The 13,561-nt window shown below is 36.0% G+C and overlaps 1 protein-coding gene across 10 annotated transcripts in view; it reads left to right on the top strand.

The window, feature by feature from the left end:
* Positions 1 to 12,536, top strand: part of KDM6A (lysine demethylase 6A) — a 199,156-nt gene extending 186,620 nt beyond the window's left edge. For 9 of the 10 annotated variants that reach the window (XM_081808960.1, XM_081808966.1, XM_081808963.1 and 6 more), the window contains 3 exons: positions 7,241 to 7,367; positions 9,827 to 9,997; positions 11,145 to 12,536. In XM_081808960.1, coding sequence (XP_081665086.1) covers positions 7,241 to 7,367; positions 9,827 to 9,997; positions 11,145 to 11,174 — 328 coding nt within the window. In that variant the 3' untranslated portion in view covers positions 11,175 to 12,536. Of the gene's footprint in view, positions 1 to 7,240; positions 7,368 to 9,826; positions 9,998 to 10,425; positions 10,470 to 11,144 lie in introns of all 10 variants that reach the window. The other variant, XM_081808961.1, reaches the window with a different exon arrangement.
* Positions 12,537 to 13,561: the final 1,025 nt, after the last annotated feature.

The raw sequence follows: 13,561 nt of genomic DNA, 5'->3' as shown, positions 1-13,561 counted from the left end.
TTTGTTTTTTTTTTTTAAAGAGAGCCGACCTTTGTGTTCTACAGAGCTCCACATTCTGGATTTGTTTTCTCACAATTTTATTTGGGTTGTACATTTTTGAGAACTTTTGAACACACTTTAAGTAAATCCCTCTCCCACTCCAGTATAAACTATGTCATAGGTATTTTCATTGGTTGGTCTTGAGTGAATGAAGTTTTACTAAATAGGCACTTTAAAACCTAAAATTGAGGGTGGGGAGATTATTGATGCAGATTATCCATCTTCATCATAGTATACAGTTTTTACTTTTTGGTTTTAATTTTAAACTAGTTGAGAGCTAAGAGAAACCTCATTCTTTGAAAATTCATGATTCCATTTTCAAATATTTGAGGTACATTGCTTTGGCCTACATTTTCTCCCTGTATAGTGCTAAAGCTCTTTTTAACTTCACCTTCGTAAGACTTGTATATTCATTATGTTTTAGCATTAAAGTATTCCTTTTAATAGGATCCTTGAAAAGGAAAGAAAAAAAGACAAAAGGAATCAAATGATAGTGTAGCAAGTGAGCTCTGGAGACTGTTGGTACTGATCAGATTTCCCTGTAGATAACAGGTTTTCACAATACATAGATTCCTTTAGATGCAGTTGAATGGTTTAATCTCAACAGTGGATAAAGCCAAGTCCAACAAATACGGTATAAATTGTTGCAATCATGTTGGGCTATTAGCAAGTTAATGTAATGATAGTATGTTTCTAATACGTTGGAAACTCTGGTTCCTTAGCCACCTACTTTGTTAGTTCCACTTAAATCGCTGTGATGGTAAGTAGTTCAGTACATTTTCAAATGTCAAAAACAGAATGCCAAAGATCCCATTTTCCTCTGGAAAAGTTCAATATTAGGAAGTCTCAGATTTAGGAGGAGCATATCAGACAGTATGCTGAGGAGTCTATAGAAGGTTAATTTTCAGAATATACATTGTCTTATCAACCTCCCTGTAATCTGCTAGGTAATTATACATTCTAAAAATACTAATAGCTTATAAGCCATTACTTGAAAATAAATTTTCTAAAATTTCAGTAGTATCAAGTCCATTGAAAACCACTCCCCACAAACTTAAGTTCTTGTCGTATCATTTTGTCATACTTTTGACCACTTACACGCTTTTTGTAGATGTTTTTAAATGTACCATTTTACATGCACAATATTAATGCTTTATAAAGTACTTTCTCTGTGCCTTTCGTGTATATGTGATCATTATCTGTTTGTTATTTGCCTTTCCTTTGTAAGTTCCCTGTCTTAGGTTCCGTGCTATTTGATGTCTCAGTGAGCTATTACAGGCAGGGCAGCACTGTGTAGTTGTTTGGAGTCCAGTCTGCCTTCAGATCTCAGCTGCCCCATTTGTTGGTAGGGGGGACCATGGGTAAATTACCAGACTTATTAGTCTTTGTTTTCTTTTCTGAAAAATGGGAATAATAATTGTATCTTTCTAATACACCTTTTGTAAGTATTATGTGAGTCTTAGCATAGAGTAAGCACTCAGTAAATGGTAGCTATAGTTATAATTGTTAATACTAATATTAGTTATAGAAACCTCAGTCACCTTCTGTTTTTCAAGTATAATATTCATGGACCTAGGGCAGTGGTTCTCAACTGTGGGTAGTTTTGCCTCCCCCTGACCCCCTTCCTCAGGGGACATAGGGCAGTGTCATGATTTGAATGGGACGGGTACTATGGATATTTTGTGGGTAGAAGCTAGGGATACTGCTAAGCACCCCACAATGCACAGGACAGCCCCTCACAACAAAGAATTTTCCCGCCCAAAATAACAATAGTGCCTTGATTGAGAAATCCTGACCTAATGGGATCTAGACTAAACGCCTTTTAAATAATCTGCCTTATGTTCTTTTTGGTGTAATTATTGCACTTTTAGTTGGCACTCATTGCACAGTTTTTTCAAACTAAAAAAACTTCAGTTTAGTAATTATTTAAGAATTTGACATGTTGAATTTAAATACTGATCACTAATTGCCAGGCACTAGTCTAAACATTTTATGCAACACATGTAATTTTCATAATAGCAGTGTTAGTTAGTTGTCCTCTTTTTTTTGCAGTGAGGAAACTGAGGCACAGAGAATATGAAGTATGTGTGGAGCTGGGATTTGAACCCAGGCAGTCTAGATCTAGAATCTGCTCTTAATCTCCCCCCTGAAGCTTTCTTTCTATAGTCTCTTAAAGGCTTTTATCATAAAAATGTGATTCATGAAGTTGGTATAGTACTAATGTCTATTGAAGAATACTACAAATTTTAGACATTGTTCCCAGTTTCATCACTTATGAAGTAAGAGGTTTGCACTGGTTCTTACTTCCCTAATCATAAAAATCAGCAGAGACTCTTACTAAAATAGATTTCTAGTCTCTGTTCTTAACAAGTAAATTCAAAGCTCTATGGGAAGAACCCTGGGAATCTCTCTCACAGTGGCCTAGATAAATCCTCTGATCAGGCAAGTCCCTGACATCCTAGACTAGATTAGATCTCTTAAAACTAACAATATTTTTGTTTTCCCTTTTTTTGGTACATACTATAGATTATTACCCTATCTACATAATATAAACTTTATCACAAGCACAGAGGTTTTGAATATACATTAAAGCAAATTGGTCACTATTAACTCCCCTTTGCCTTTGATTCCCATTTTTTTAATGGACAAATGGACTCCAGCTCTTTGGTAATATCCAGTTGGCCTAATAATTGATTGAGAGGGTATAGCCATGAAGACCAGTCCATAGTTGGTGTAGATCCTGATGCTCTCATCCTGAGGCTGGGTCTTCTGAAACACCATTGGGTTAAATATACAGTACTTCGTGAGAACACCGTATAAACAAAATCTAAAAATTCTAAAACTACATCCTCATGGTTAACATTTGCTTTCATGTTTGATTTTTCCATCCAGGAATTTAAAATTCTTAAGATACTCATTTTATCATTGACTGAGACCTTGATTTTCAGCCATGTGGTTGGTTTAAATGAAACTATTAGATGTCTTACATTCAGACACTGTTGTCTTAGGGAAATGAAACCCTGGAGTGACAGGTGGCAAGTTTGTTTCAAGGGCTCACATGTTGGCTCACTTTACCTGCATGGCTCTTTCAGTAAGAGAGATTGGTCAAGGCAGGGCACCTCTTGGTGTACTTTAATTTGTACCCCATTTACTTCTTAGTGGCTAAGGTTGTTACCATAAAGACTTGTTGTATCAAGTTAACCCATGTTTCATCTGTCTCCACAGTGGTATTTGGGAACTAACTTTGGAAACTTAGTCCTAAGTTACTCTTGGAATGTCTGAGTAGTCCCCAGTGTTGTCTTCACTTCAACATAATGTACTGTCACTGTGGCTTTATTCCTTTATTCTCCTGGCCCAGAAACCCCATCCCAAGATTAAAATCTTGTAGCAACAGTTGTTTGTTTCCTGAATAATCCCCATACTAGCTTTGTTCATGGCATTCGCACTGCCTGGAAGATGCCTTCCTCCCACCTCTCCTCCTTGCTCACATCTAAATTGACAACTTCTTTATGAAAACTTCTGTGATTTCCCATCTCCCCTCAATGGAAGATGAGCTGCTCCTTCCTTTTGCATTCATGGCATGCTTTATCTTTTGCCCAATGTATTGATTTATGATTATATTGTTCATAATCATTTGTCAGTCTATTTATTGTCTTCAGTGTTCTTATTCTGATATTTCAGGTATATTTGCATTTCTATCCCCTATGTAAAGCTGTTCACTAAAATTCCATCCCTCTTGAGGTTCCATCTTTGCAGATGGGTTTTTGGGTGGATTAGATTCTGTGTAACCTCAAATACAACACACCCTCAATCAGCCTCTTCCTTGTGGTTTTCTTCCAAGCCAGAGCTGTCTTTAATACTCCCTGCCTTTTTGTGTAGTCTTCATCCAGACAGCTAAACACAGGGTCCTGAAACCAGACTGATCCTTAAAAGTCACAGAATTTCCTGCTTTTCTGGCTCCTGAAATCATTTCTGACCCTGTTCCTAAAATGCATTTGTTAAAAACAGCATCTTCTATCCTCTATATTTTTTTTTTAAGACTTTATTTATTTGACAGAGAGAGACACCGGGAACACAGCAAGGGGAGTGGGAGAGGGAGAAGCAGGCTTCCGAGGAGTAGGGAGCCCGATGCGGGGCTCGATCCCAGAACCCTGGGATCATGACTGAGCGGAAGGCAGACGTTTAATGACTGAGCCACCCAGGCGCCCCATCCTCTACATTTTTATGCTTTTTGCTAGTGATTTATTATTTTGTTTTTAACAAGTTACATTTTTAATTGCTATAAGTTTATTAAAATTCAGCAAAACTAAAATAAAGAGGAAATGGCAACAGTGATTTTGTTTGACTCTTAGTTTTTAGCTCTTCAGTACATTCACATGTTGTCGTCCCATAAAACCAAAGCCTGAGATGAACCAAAGCAGAACCAGATGACTGTTAAAAGTCAAGTCTTGAATAAGTATATCTGTGCCTTCCCTAGGCATCCTTTCCTCAAATGTTTTTATTTTCTGTTTCTTGTTCCCTACCCTTCAGTTGAATCACATCCTCTCTCTAGGACCTGCTTATTGCTGTGGACTCCAAAAGAGCCTCTGTCTCTCTCAGTTCTCCTTCTGTTCCAACTGCTACCTTTTGAAAATGGGAAGAAACAAAAACTTTTACTGTTAAGGAAAAAACCAAAGGGCAAGGGGGAAACCACAATTTGGTTATTTGTTGTCAGATCACATTAGTTGAATTGATTTTCTAAGATTCCAGTATCTCACAAAATAAAAATTCTGGAGCTGTGATTCCAGAAGCAGCATATTCATGGCTTAGTGTTTACTCTTAATATAACCCTAGCTCTAACCCTTTATTGTTTGTAGGAAAAAAATATATACTAATTGCCTTTTTCTGGATAAAACTACCTAACGAGGCTTAAGTTGTAAACTACAATCTAACTGCCAAAGTAGTCCATAGCATTGGAGGTAGAAGTTCATTCGCTGAGTAGAGTGGAGTACTGCTCCCCTCAGAACCAAGGCTCTGTGTTCGATACACAAAACCAAGCTGTGCTGATGGAGCTTCAAGAATCTCATCTTCAAGGGCGCCTGGGTGGCTCAGTCGGTTAAGCGACTGCCTTCGGCTCAGGTCATGATCCCAGGGTCCTGGGATCAAGTCCCACATCGGGCTCCCTGCTCTGCGGGGACCCTGCTTCTCCCTCTCCTCCTCCCCCTGCTGGTGTTCCCTCTCTCGCTGTGTCTCTCTCTGTCAAATAAATAAATAAAATCTTTAAAAAAAAAAAAAAAAGAATCTCATCTTCAAAAGAGATGAGGGGGAGCAGGCAGGTAAAAAGAGATAGGAAAAGATACCAGAAAGTACAGTGTGAGGTAGTGAGGGGAGGCTTAACAATTTGTTTTCACAAACCCCTAGCCCAGCCACTTAAAAATTAGCTTTATGACATCAGACAAATTGAGCTTCCCTGAGCCCTAGTTGGCTCATTGGTAAGATGGAAATAAGAGTGCCTCTCACAGGGCTGTTAAGAGGCCTACATGGCATAACGTGTCTGAAGTACCTCATACCATGCCTCCTGTTTTCTTATTTTTAATTATTTATGTACTTTATTGTATTATTTTTTCTTTGTTTCTCACACAAGAGCATAGTGGAGTCTGCAAATTTTCCAAAGATATCTGCAAAGTTTTAGGCATTATTTTCCTGTGAAAGAGACCTTATTTTGAAGCCCTGCTTGGAAAACTTGTTTAGTAAGATCAGTGGCTTCAGAAGTGAATTGTACGTGAAGCGGGAAGGGGAAAAGGGAGGAGCAGGTACTGTTCAAGAGCTGGCGGCATAGTCTAGAATTCTATCTTCTTTTTGCCATGATCTAACTTTTTACTTGCTACCTCCCCTGACATATCTCTCCCCACTCCCCCCCACACACAGCTGTCCTGTGTTTGACTTGCAAACCACAATCTAAAGCATTATTTTGTTTTTAAATAAGTTAAACACAAGAATTGCTGAAGCCAAATTAAGAGTGAAATTCTTTTGACTATGATACTGAAAGGATCTGCCTTACAACTGTAAAGTTGCTATTGTTTAAGGTTTGTTACATAAAGTAACAGGTTTACATATATTTTAAGTCATCTTTTTTCCCTTGGCTTAATGTACATGGGTTCTGATAAATTAAAATACTTTAACCTTGTAACTTAGGAAATACAAATTCAGAGAAATTAAATATGCTGTTATCATGCTCTAAATTTTACTTGTTAAGTAATTGAATGTTTATCGAGCACCTACTATATGCCAGGCACTGTCCTAGGCAATGAATAAAATAGACAAAAACTTTGCTCTCAAACAGCAGTCAGTTGCTAAACCCATTTCCTTTTCTTTAGGGTATTTTCATTGTCTGCAAAAATTTTAGAGCTGCAAAGTGCCTTAGAGACCATCTAGTCCAAGTTCTCTTTGAAATGGAGAACCTGAGCCACTAATTCACAGGAGAATAAGAGACTTTAGCAGACAAGTCCAAATAGTGACAGCAAACTGTAGGAAAATCACAAATTGTGAGAATTCAATATATTGTTAGCATCATAAGTATGAATTTAGAAAAGGTATAAGAAGAGTTGACTTGTGTTAATATAAATGAAAGATTCTATATTATCCTCAAGTTAAAATCAGGTAATGTCTTTTTTTCTTCTTTAGCGCTGTAGTGAAACCAATTTTGTGTCATGTAGTAACTAAATCTATAGTTTTTTGTGTACAAACTCAAAAGTTTCAAAATCACCTGTACAGATGATGCTATTTATGAGTGTCTAGGTAGTGCTGACAGAAATAATGTGCCTTCCTGCCTTAATAGAACTATAGCAGTTGAGATCTGGACTTTAGACCCCTTATGTAAAGGATGAGGACATTGACTCCCAAAGAGGTTAATTGACTTGCCCAAATAAGAGCCAAAGTTAGCAACTTCTATTTAAGCAAGGAGTTGGGTTTTTTGTGTTAAGATCACTATATTTTGATATTCAGATATCAATTAATTTTCAACTGTAAATGATCTAATATTGTCATCATCAGACTTGCTGAGCATTGGCCTTATTTTTTAAGAGAATATCCGAGAAATTGACCAAAAAAAAAAAATTAGAAAGTCACAGATACTAGAACCAAGTCTCTGGGAGTATATCTTTTATGCTAATGATATACAGTATTCTGTTGCTGGTCACAAATAATTTTTCCCCCATAATAGGTATTGTCTTCTGAGAACTCTGAAGCAATGTCAGACATTGAGGGAAGCTCTGATTGCTGCAGGAAAAGAGATTATATGGCATGGGCGGACAAAAGAAGAACCGGCACATTACTGTAGCATTTGTGAGGTAAGTATTGTTATCCAGGGTTGTTTTATAAAGCCTCTTACCTCTCTACTTTTGGTTTCTCTTTGGTTACTTTATTTAAAATTTACAAATATAAAATTTATAAAGAGTATTTATACTCTCATGTCCTGCATCTTACTGAAATTGACATTGTATTCAATCTTGTTATTTTCTTGTTACTTAGCTGTTATGTTAAAATTCAATGACCTACTGTTTCGCTAACAGTGAATTAACTCTACAAGTAATTATGACAGAGTCATTTGTCTGGTAGATGTTTAACAAATGATAATCATCAAGAAGTTTAGTCTTGAGATTTTAAACTGGGAATAATCCAGATATAAACAGATGACAGTAAACTGGATGTAGTTCGGTATAGCTCCAGGCAGATCAGTGCTCACCCCTCTCTGGTGCAGTTCATAATACATTGGTCAGTCTTCTGTGGCCAAGGCATTCAAGAGAAGCAGAAACAAATATTAATGTAGTACCTGTTCTGAAAGAGCTTATATTCTACTCGGAGAAGACAAATTATAAACAACTAATTGTAATGTACATGAGACTGTGGTGAATGCCAAGTTGGATCTTACTGTTAGGATAACACTGAGGGGGAAAATGACCTAATTTTCCCTTCTAGTGTTGGCATAAGAATTCACAAAAGTATTAACATTTCAGTCCATCCTTGAAGTGGCTAAAAAATGATGAGAATTGGAAGTGGAGTGAATGTTATTATGAGCTGTAGGCACAACATGGGAAATGAAATGGCTTACTCAGAAAAGGGTAAGTAGTCCAGTATGCTGGAACACAGAATATGCAAATTCTACTTACAAGTCTAGCGGGTAGGAAGCTTTGCAGAGCATCTGGAATGATTTTAAGGAACTTGATATTTATTCTGAGGTCATTGAAGCCATCAAAAAATGTTGAGCAGGCAGCCACTTTGGATATGTGTTTGAAAGCGAAATGTGATTGGAAAGAATGGAGATAGGAGCTATTGCAGTGGTTTTAAGAAAGAGTTGTTATCTTCAGACCTACATGAGATTGCAGTGGGAATAGTAAAGAAGGAGAGGAATTCAAAATATTTAGAAGGTAAAATCCACAAGACAGCTCATTACATGGCAGAAGTGAGGGACAGGTCGAAGAATGCTCACAAATTTTCTAGCTCAGATCACCAGGTTCATGTTGTTACCCATTGATAGTAATGGTAAAATGGTGAATGCTGGGATTTTAGTTAACACGCTGTTCAAAGAAGACAGGAGGTCATGAGAGTTTTCTGTCATTGAATAAATTCAAGGATATGCCAAAGCCAGGGATATTAATGATCCATTCCAAACCTTGAAATTCTGTATTCTAACGTTGACTTTTATTTGAAATGAGTGAATCCATCGGCTGTTTTTTATTTATTTTATTTTTTATTTTTTTAAAGATTTTATTTATTTATTTGACAGAGAGAGAGCGAGTGACACAGGGAACACAAGCAGGGGGAGTGGGAAAGGGAGAAGCAGGCTTCCCACTGAGCAGAGAGCCCGATGTAGGGCTCGATCCCAGGACCCTGGGATCATGACCTGAGCCGAAGGCAGCCGTTTAACGACTGAGCCACCCAGGCACCCCAGTCCATTGGCTGTTTTAATGTTGTGCAACCTGGCCAAAGTTAAATCTTTGGGAGATCAGATAGATTCTGTTTAGGTTTGTTATACCTCAAAAAAAAAAGAAATGAATGTATCAGCTTTTCAGAATTTCAGAATGACTTCTATCCCTCAGTGTTATTTCTTATCCCACCTGAACCCTAGCAGCTCATCAATCTGTAAAAGGTAGAGGTATTATTTCTAAAATCATGCTATACTCATAAATATACCTTTTGCCTGTACTCCTATTCCTTAACATGAGGCTTATAGCTAAACACTCACTGTCACTTATCTGTCAGTTTCCTCGTCTGTAAAATAATCAGATTATATTTATTCAGCAAGTGTTGAGGTTTGCCTTATTAGCACTGTGCTATACTCTGGAGGTGCAAAAGTGAGTGAAACATAGTCTTCATTGTTGAGGAGCTCAGTCTCTGGGAGAAAAGTATCCATACACAGTGCTCTGTGATGAGTACTGTTAACAGAGAAGTAAACGGAAAATAACCATCACTTTCTTCTAACTGTATACCATTGTTTTGGATTTAAAACAAAAATAGGCTGACCTTGATCAACTTTTAAATTAGGCTTTTGCCAGTGGTTGTAAAGGGTGTGTCATTCCTTTAAGTCCCTCCCCCAAAGTTGCATTACCACCCATGTCTTTGGGTTTGGTGCAAAATAAACCTGGTCTGTTGAAGATTCTCAGACATGGCCGTGTTTGTCTTAGTAGCTACTCTTAACCAGAGATCACTGTCCACAATTCCATGTAAAGTAGAATTCTGTGATTATACTAAAACAGTACAATAAATAAATACTCTCTCTATTGAACTCTTTCTCTCTTGCATAAAATAGGTGGAGGTTTTTGATCTGCTTTTTGTCACAAATGAGAGCAATTCTCGAAAGACCTACATAGTGCATTGCCAAGATTGTGCACGAAAAACAAGCGGAAACCTGGAAAATTTTGTGGTGCTAGAACAGTATAAAATGGAGGACCTGATGCAAGTCTATGACCAATTTACATTAGTAAGTGAAATCAGCATGTGAGTACATACTTAGCTGGATAGGGAAGCAGCAGTGTTTGTTCTGCCACCTGAGAAGTAGGAGGTAATGAAATATTATATTTTCCTTTGCTTGTTAGATATTGCATGAGGAAATAGTCATATCATTTCCCCCTCCTTCACTTCCAAGTATTTATTCCTATAAAATTGGTATGTTTCATTTTCACTTTTCTTCCTGGGTGAGTCCAAGCCTAAATAATGTCACCGTAATTACATTTTAAAATCTTTCTGTGCTTTTAGAACACTATCATATCCTCTGTGCCATTTGATTTCAGTTGATAAAATGTGTGCATAGGTTATTAGCGTCCACAAAATGAATCAGTAAGTGTGGTCTTTAAATAGACTTCTGCTTTTAGAGCTAATTATATGTATTTAAAATTTTGTCCTTGCCAGAAGTATTAACCTCATGGGAATATCTGATGGAGCTTAACTTCCTGGTACGTTATATAACCTTATGAAATTCAAGTATACTTATAAATTATTACACAGTTTTTAATTTTAAACAGCAGATGCTTAGGGGGAAGCATTTTACTCTAGCACATCAATAGTTTCATGAATAGACACACAGATATGATTTATTAATTGTTGATTTCCTCCAGTACTTTTCTCTGCATATGTGACCAGAACCCGAATTATTGAAATTTAGCTCCCAGTTTCACTTAGATGGTCTTTAAGATTGCTTAAAGAAGAAGAAAATTATCCGGAATATGTTAAAATATATTATCTCGTTGAGATAGCTTCTGAAGTCAGTCACTAATGAAATTATAATTGATTTGTGAAATCATTTTCTGAAAGCCGTTTTTTTTTTTTTTTTTAAGCAATCTAGAAAACGGTCAACCTAGTAACATCCTAAGAGCTTTTGACTAATTGGTGAAGTACAGAAAAATGTAGGCACACTGAGTAGAATAATGGTCCCAGACCCTTAGGAAAATTGGCCATGCAGGAGACAGTAGTAAGGAAGGTTCTACATTGACATTGTGTAGCAGACTGTGAAACTTTCTTTTGAGAATTGTTCCTTCCCCTGCATTCATAAGCAGACTGTGTTTGTAGACTTGAGCTAGGGACTGCTATTAACCGTTTGTATACCAAAGTAACACACCTTTTATTTTCAGGCTCCTCCATTACCATCCTCCTCATCTTGATATTGTTCCATGGACAGTAAATGCGACCTTTTCTGCTATTCAGGAAGTAACTCAGTTCTGCACCACTGGTTTTTGTAGCTGTCTCGTAAGGCTGCTGGCTGAAAACTGTGTCTATGCAACCTTCCAAGTGTGGAGTGTCAACCAACTGGACAGGGGAGAGCACTGCTCCTACTCCAGGACTCTCACAGAGCTGATCAGCTGTACTTCAGAAACAAAATAATAAATTCCATGTTTTGTATATATCTGACAAAACTGGCAACATCATACAGACTACTGACTTGAAAACAACCTCTTTTATATTTCTCTATTTCTGGGCTGATGAATTGGTTTTCATCTATCTTTTCCCCCTTCAGAATTTTCCTTGGAAAAAAAATACTAGCCTAGCTGGTCATTTCTTTGTAAGGTAGTTAGCAATTTTAAGTCTTTCTTTGGTCAACTTTTTTTTAATGTGAAAAGTTAGGTAAGGAACTTTTTTACTGCTTTTATGTTTTTCTGTCTTGTTTTGAAACCATGACGGTTATTACACTTTTGGTTCCTAAATAAAATGTTTAAAAAATTAACAGCCAAGTCACAAAGATAATGGATTGCACATAGACTAAGGAATAAACTTCAGATTTGTGATTTTTGTTTCTAATCTTGATGTAAATTTACACTATTTATAAATACATATTTATTGCTTGAAAATATTTGTGAATGGAATGCTGTTATTTTTTCCAGATTTACCTGCCATTGAAATTTTAAGGAGTTCTGTAATTTCAAACACTACTCCTCTTACATTTTCTATGTGTAAATAAAACTGCTTAGCATTGTACAGAAACTTTTATTAAAATTGTTTAATGTTTAAAGAGTTTTCTATTGTTTGAGTTTTAAAAAGACTTTATGTACAGTGCCCAGTTTTTGTTCATTTTTCAAATCTGATTATATATATTTTATATATACTTATGTATGTATATATAATATATATAGAAATCTGGCTATATATGTATAGAGATTTAGAACTTAAATTTTTCTCGTTTTAAGTTTCACATCTATGGTAGATTTTTGAGGTGTCTACTGTAAAGTATTGCTTACAAAAGTATGATTATTTTTAAAGAAATATATATGGTATGTATCTTCAAGACCTAAAATGTCAGACTGGTTTATTGTTAAGTTGCAATTACTGCAATGACAGACCAATAAACAATTGCTGCCAAAACATAGTATAATAGTAGAAAACAAATAGTGATTGAACTTAAGATTTTAAAGGGAATGTTACATGGGCTTGATAAATCTTGTACATCACTAAGTAGAATTTTATATGGAAAAATTCAGATGAAGGGCTCTATTTTAGAATGCAAATAAATTAAGAGACTTATTTTTTAATGTTAGGCAATTTTGAAATTTCATGCTTTCCTGCTTGCATGATGTGATTGGGGTGGGGGGGGAGAGTCTACAAATCCGTATCACTGGTAAAAATATAGCAAGCTATATTAGCATTAACAAGTCACTTCTAATTAATTTCGTTTTACAACAATGGTACCTTGCACTTGGCACATACTCTCTTTTTATCACACTGTTCTTTATAAGATTTTCCAGGAAGCTTTAGTGAAGAAGCATAGAGAATGCTAGAAATGGAGTTACATTTATGACTAAAGAGAATTTATAATCCTATCTGGGGAAATGCCGTGCTGATTGCATTAATCAAGTATTCTTGTTCAGATAGTTTTGGAGTATGTTGTCCTCCCAGAAACAGTTCGAAGGCTTGAAAGCATGGAGATATTTTACTTAATTAGTTAATTTGGTAAATATTGAGTATCATCAATAGCAGCCATCATCTCTTATAACTTCAGAAGGAAATACTTACAAATCTATTTTAGTTAAGAAGCAAGAGTGCTTGTCTAAGTGCTGCTTAGGATGTGTAACCACTAATATTTTTGAAATAACTAAAGACATACATTTTTGCAAATAAAAATCGCAAGCCAACGATCCAGAAGCAAAGATTGTAAGAATGCTAAATTTATGCCTAAATGTAGCTTAACCACTTCTAGTTTATCTTACTGACAAAGTGTCTTATTTTCTATGGTTTTATCAGATTGTTTATTGCTAAGACTAATACAGGTTGTCTGACATTTAAGAGTAATTTAGTGCTGTTTAATCAATACATACTTGGAAGTTTTATGTCAAGAATAATACTTGCTCAGCTTAATCTTTGAATGGGTAGAGAATAGGAGATAGAAATCAAACACATCAACATTACTCTGAAGTATAACTAGATAAAGTTGTGCAAACTGCTTTCTTTTCATCAATTTGATATCCTTTATAATTTACATTTTTCAGATTTCAGAAGAAATAGAATTTTTTTTTCTTTTTACTGCTCTATGTATAGGTAAATCCCACTAAAAGCACAC

This window comes from Leptonychotes weddellii, chromosome X, assembly GCF_054177405.1.
Source record: "Leptonychotes weddellii isolate Sample4059 chromosome X, ASM5417740v2, whole genome shotgun sequence".
In the NCBI taxonomy this organism is placed as follows: Eukaryota; Metazoa; Chordata; class Mammalia; order Carnivora; family Phocidae; genus Leptonychotes; species Leptonychotes weddellii.
This window is presented reverse-complemented; position numbering and strand designations above follow the sequence as displayed.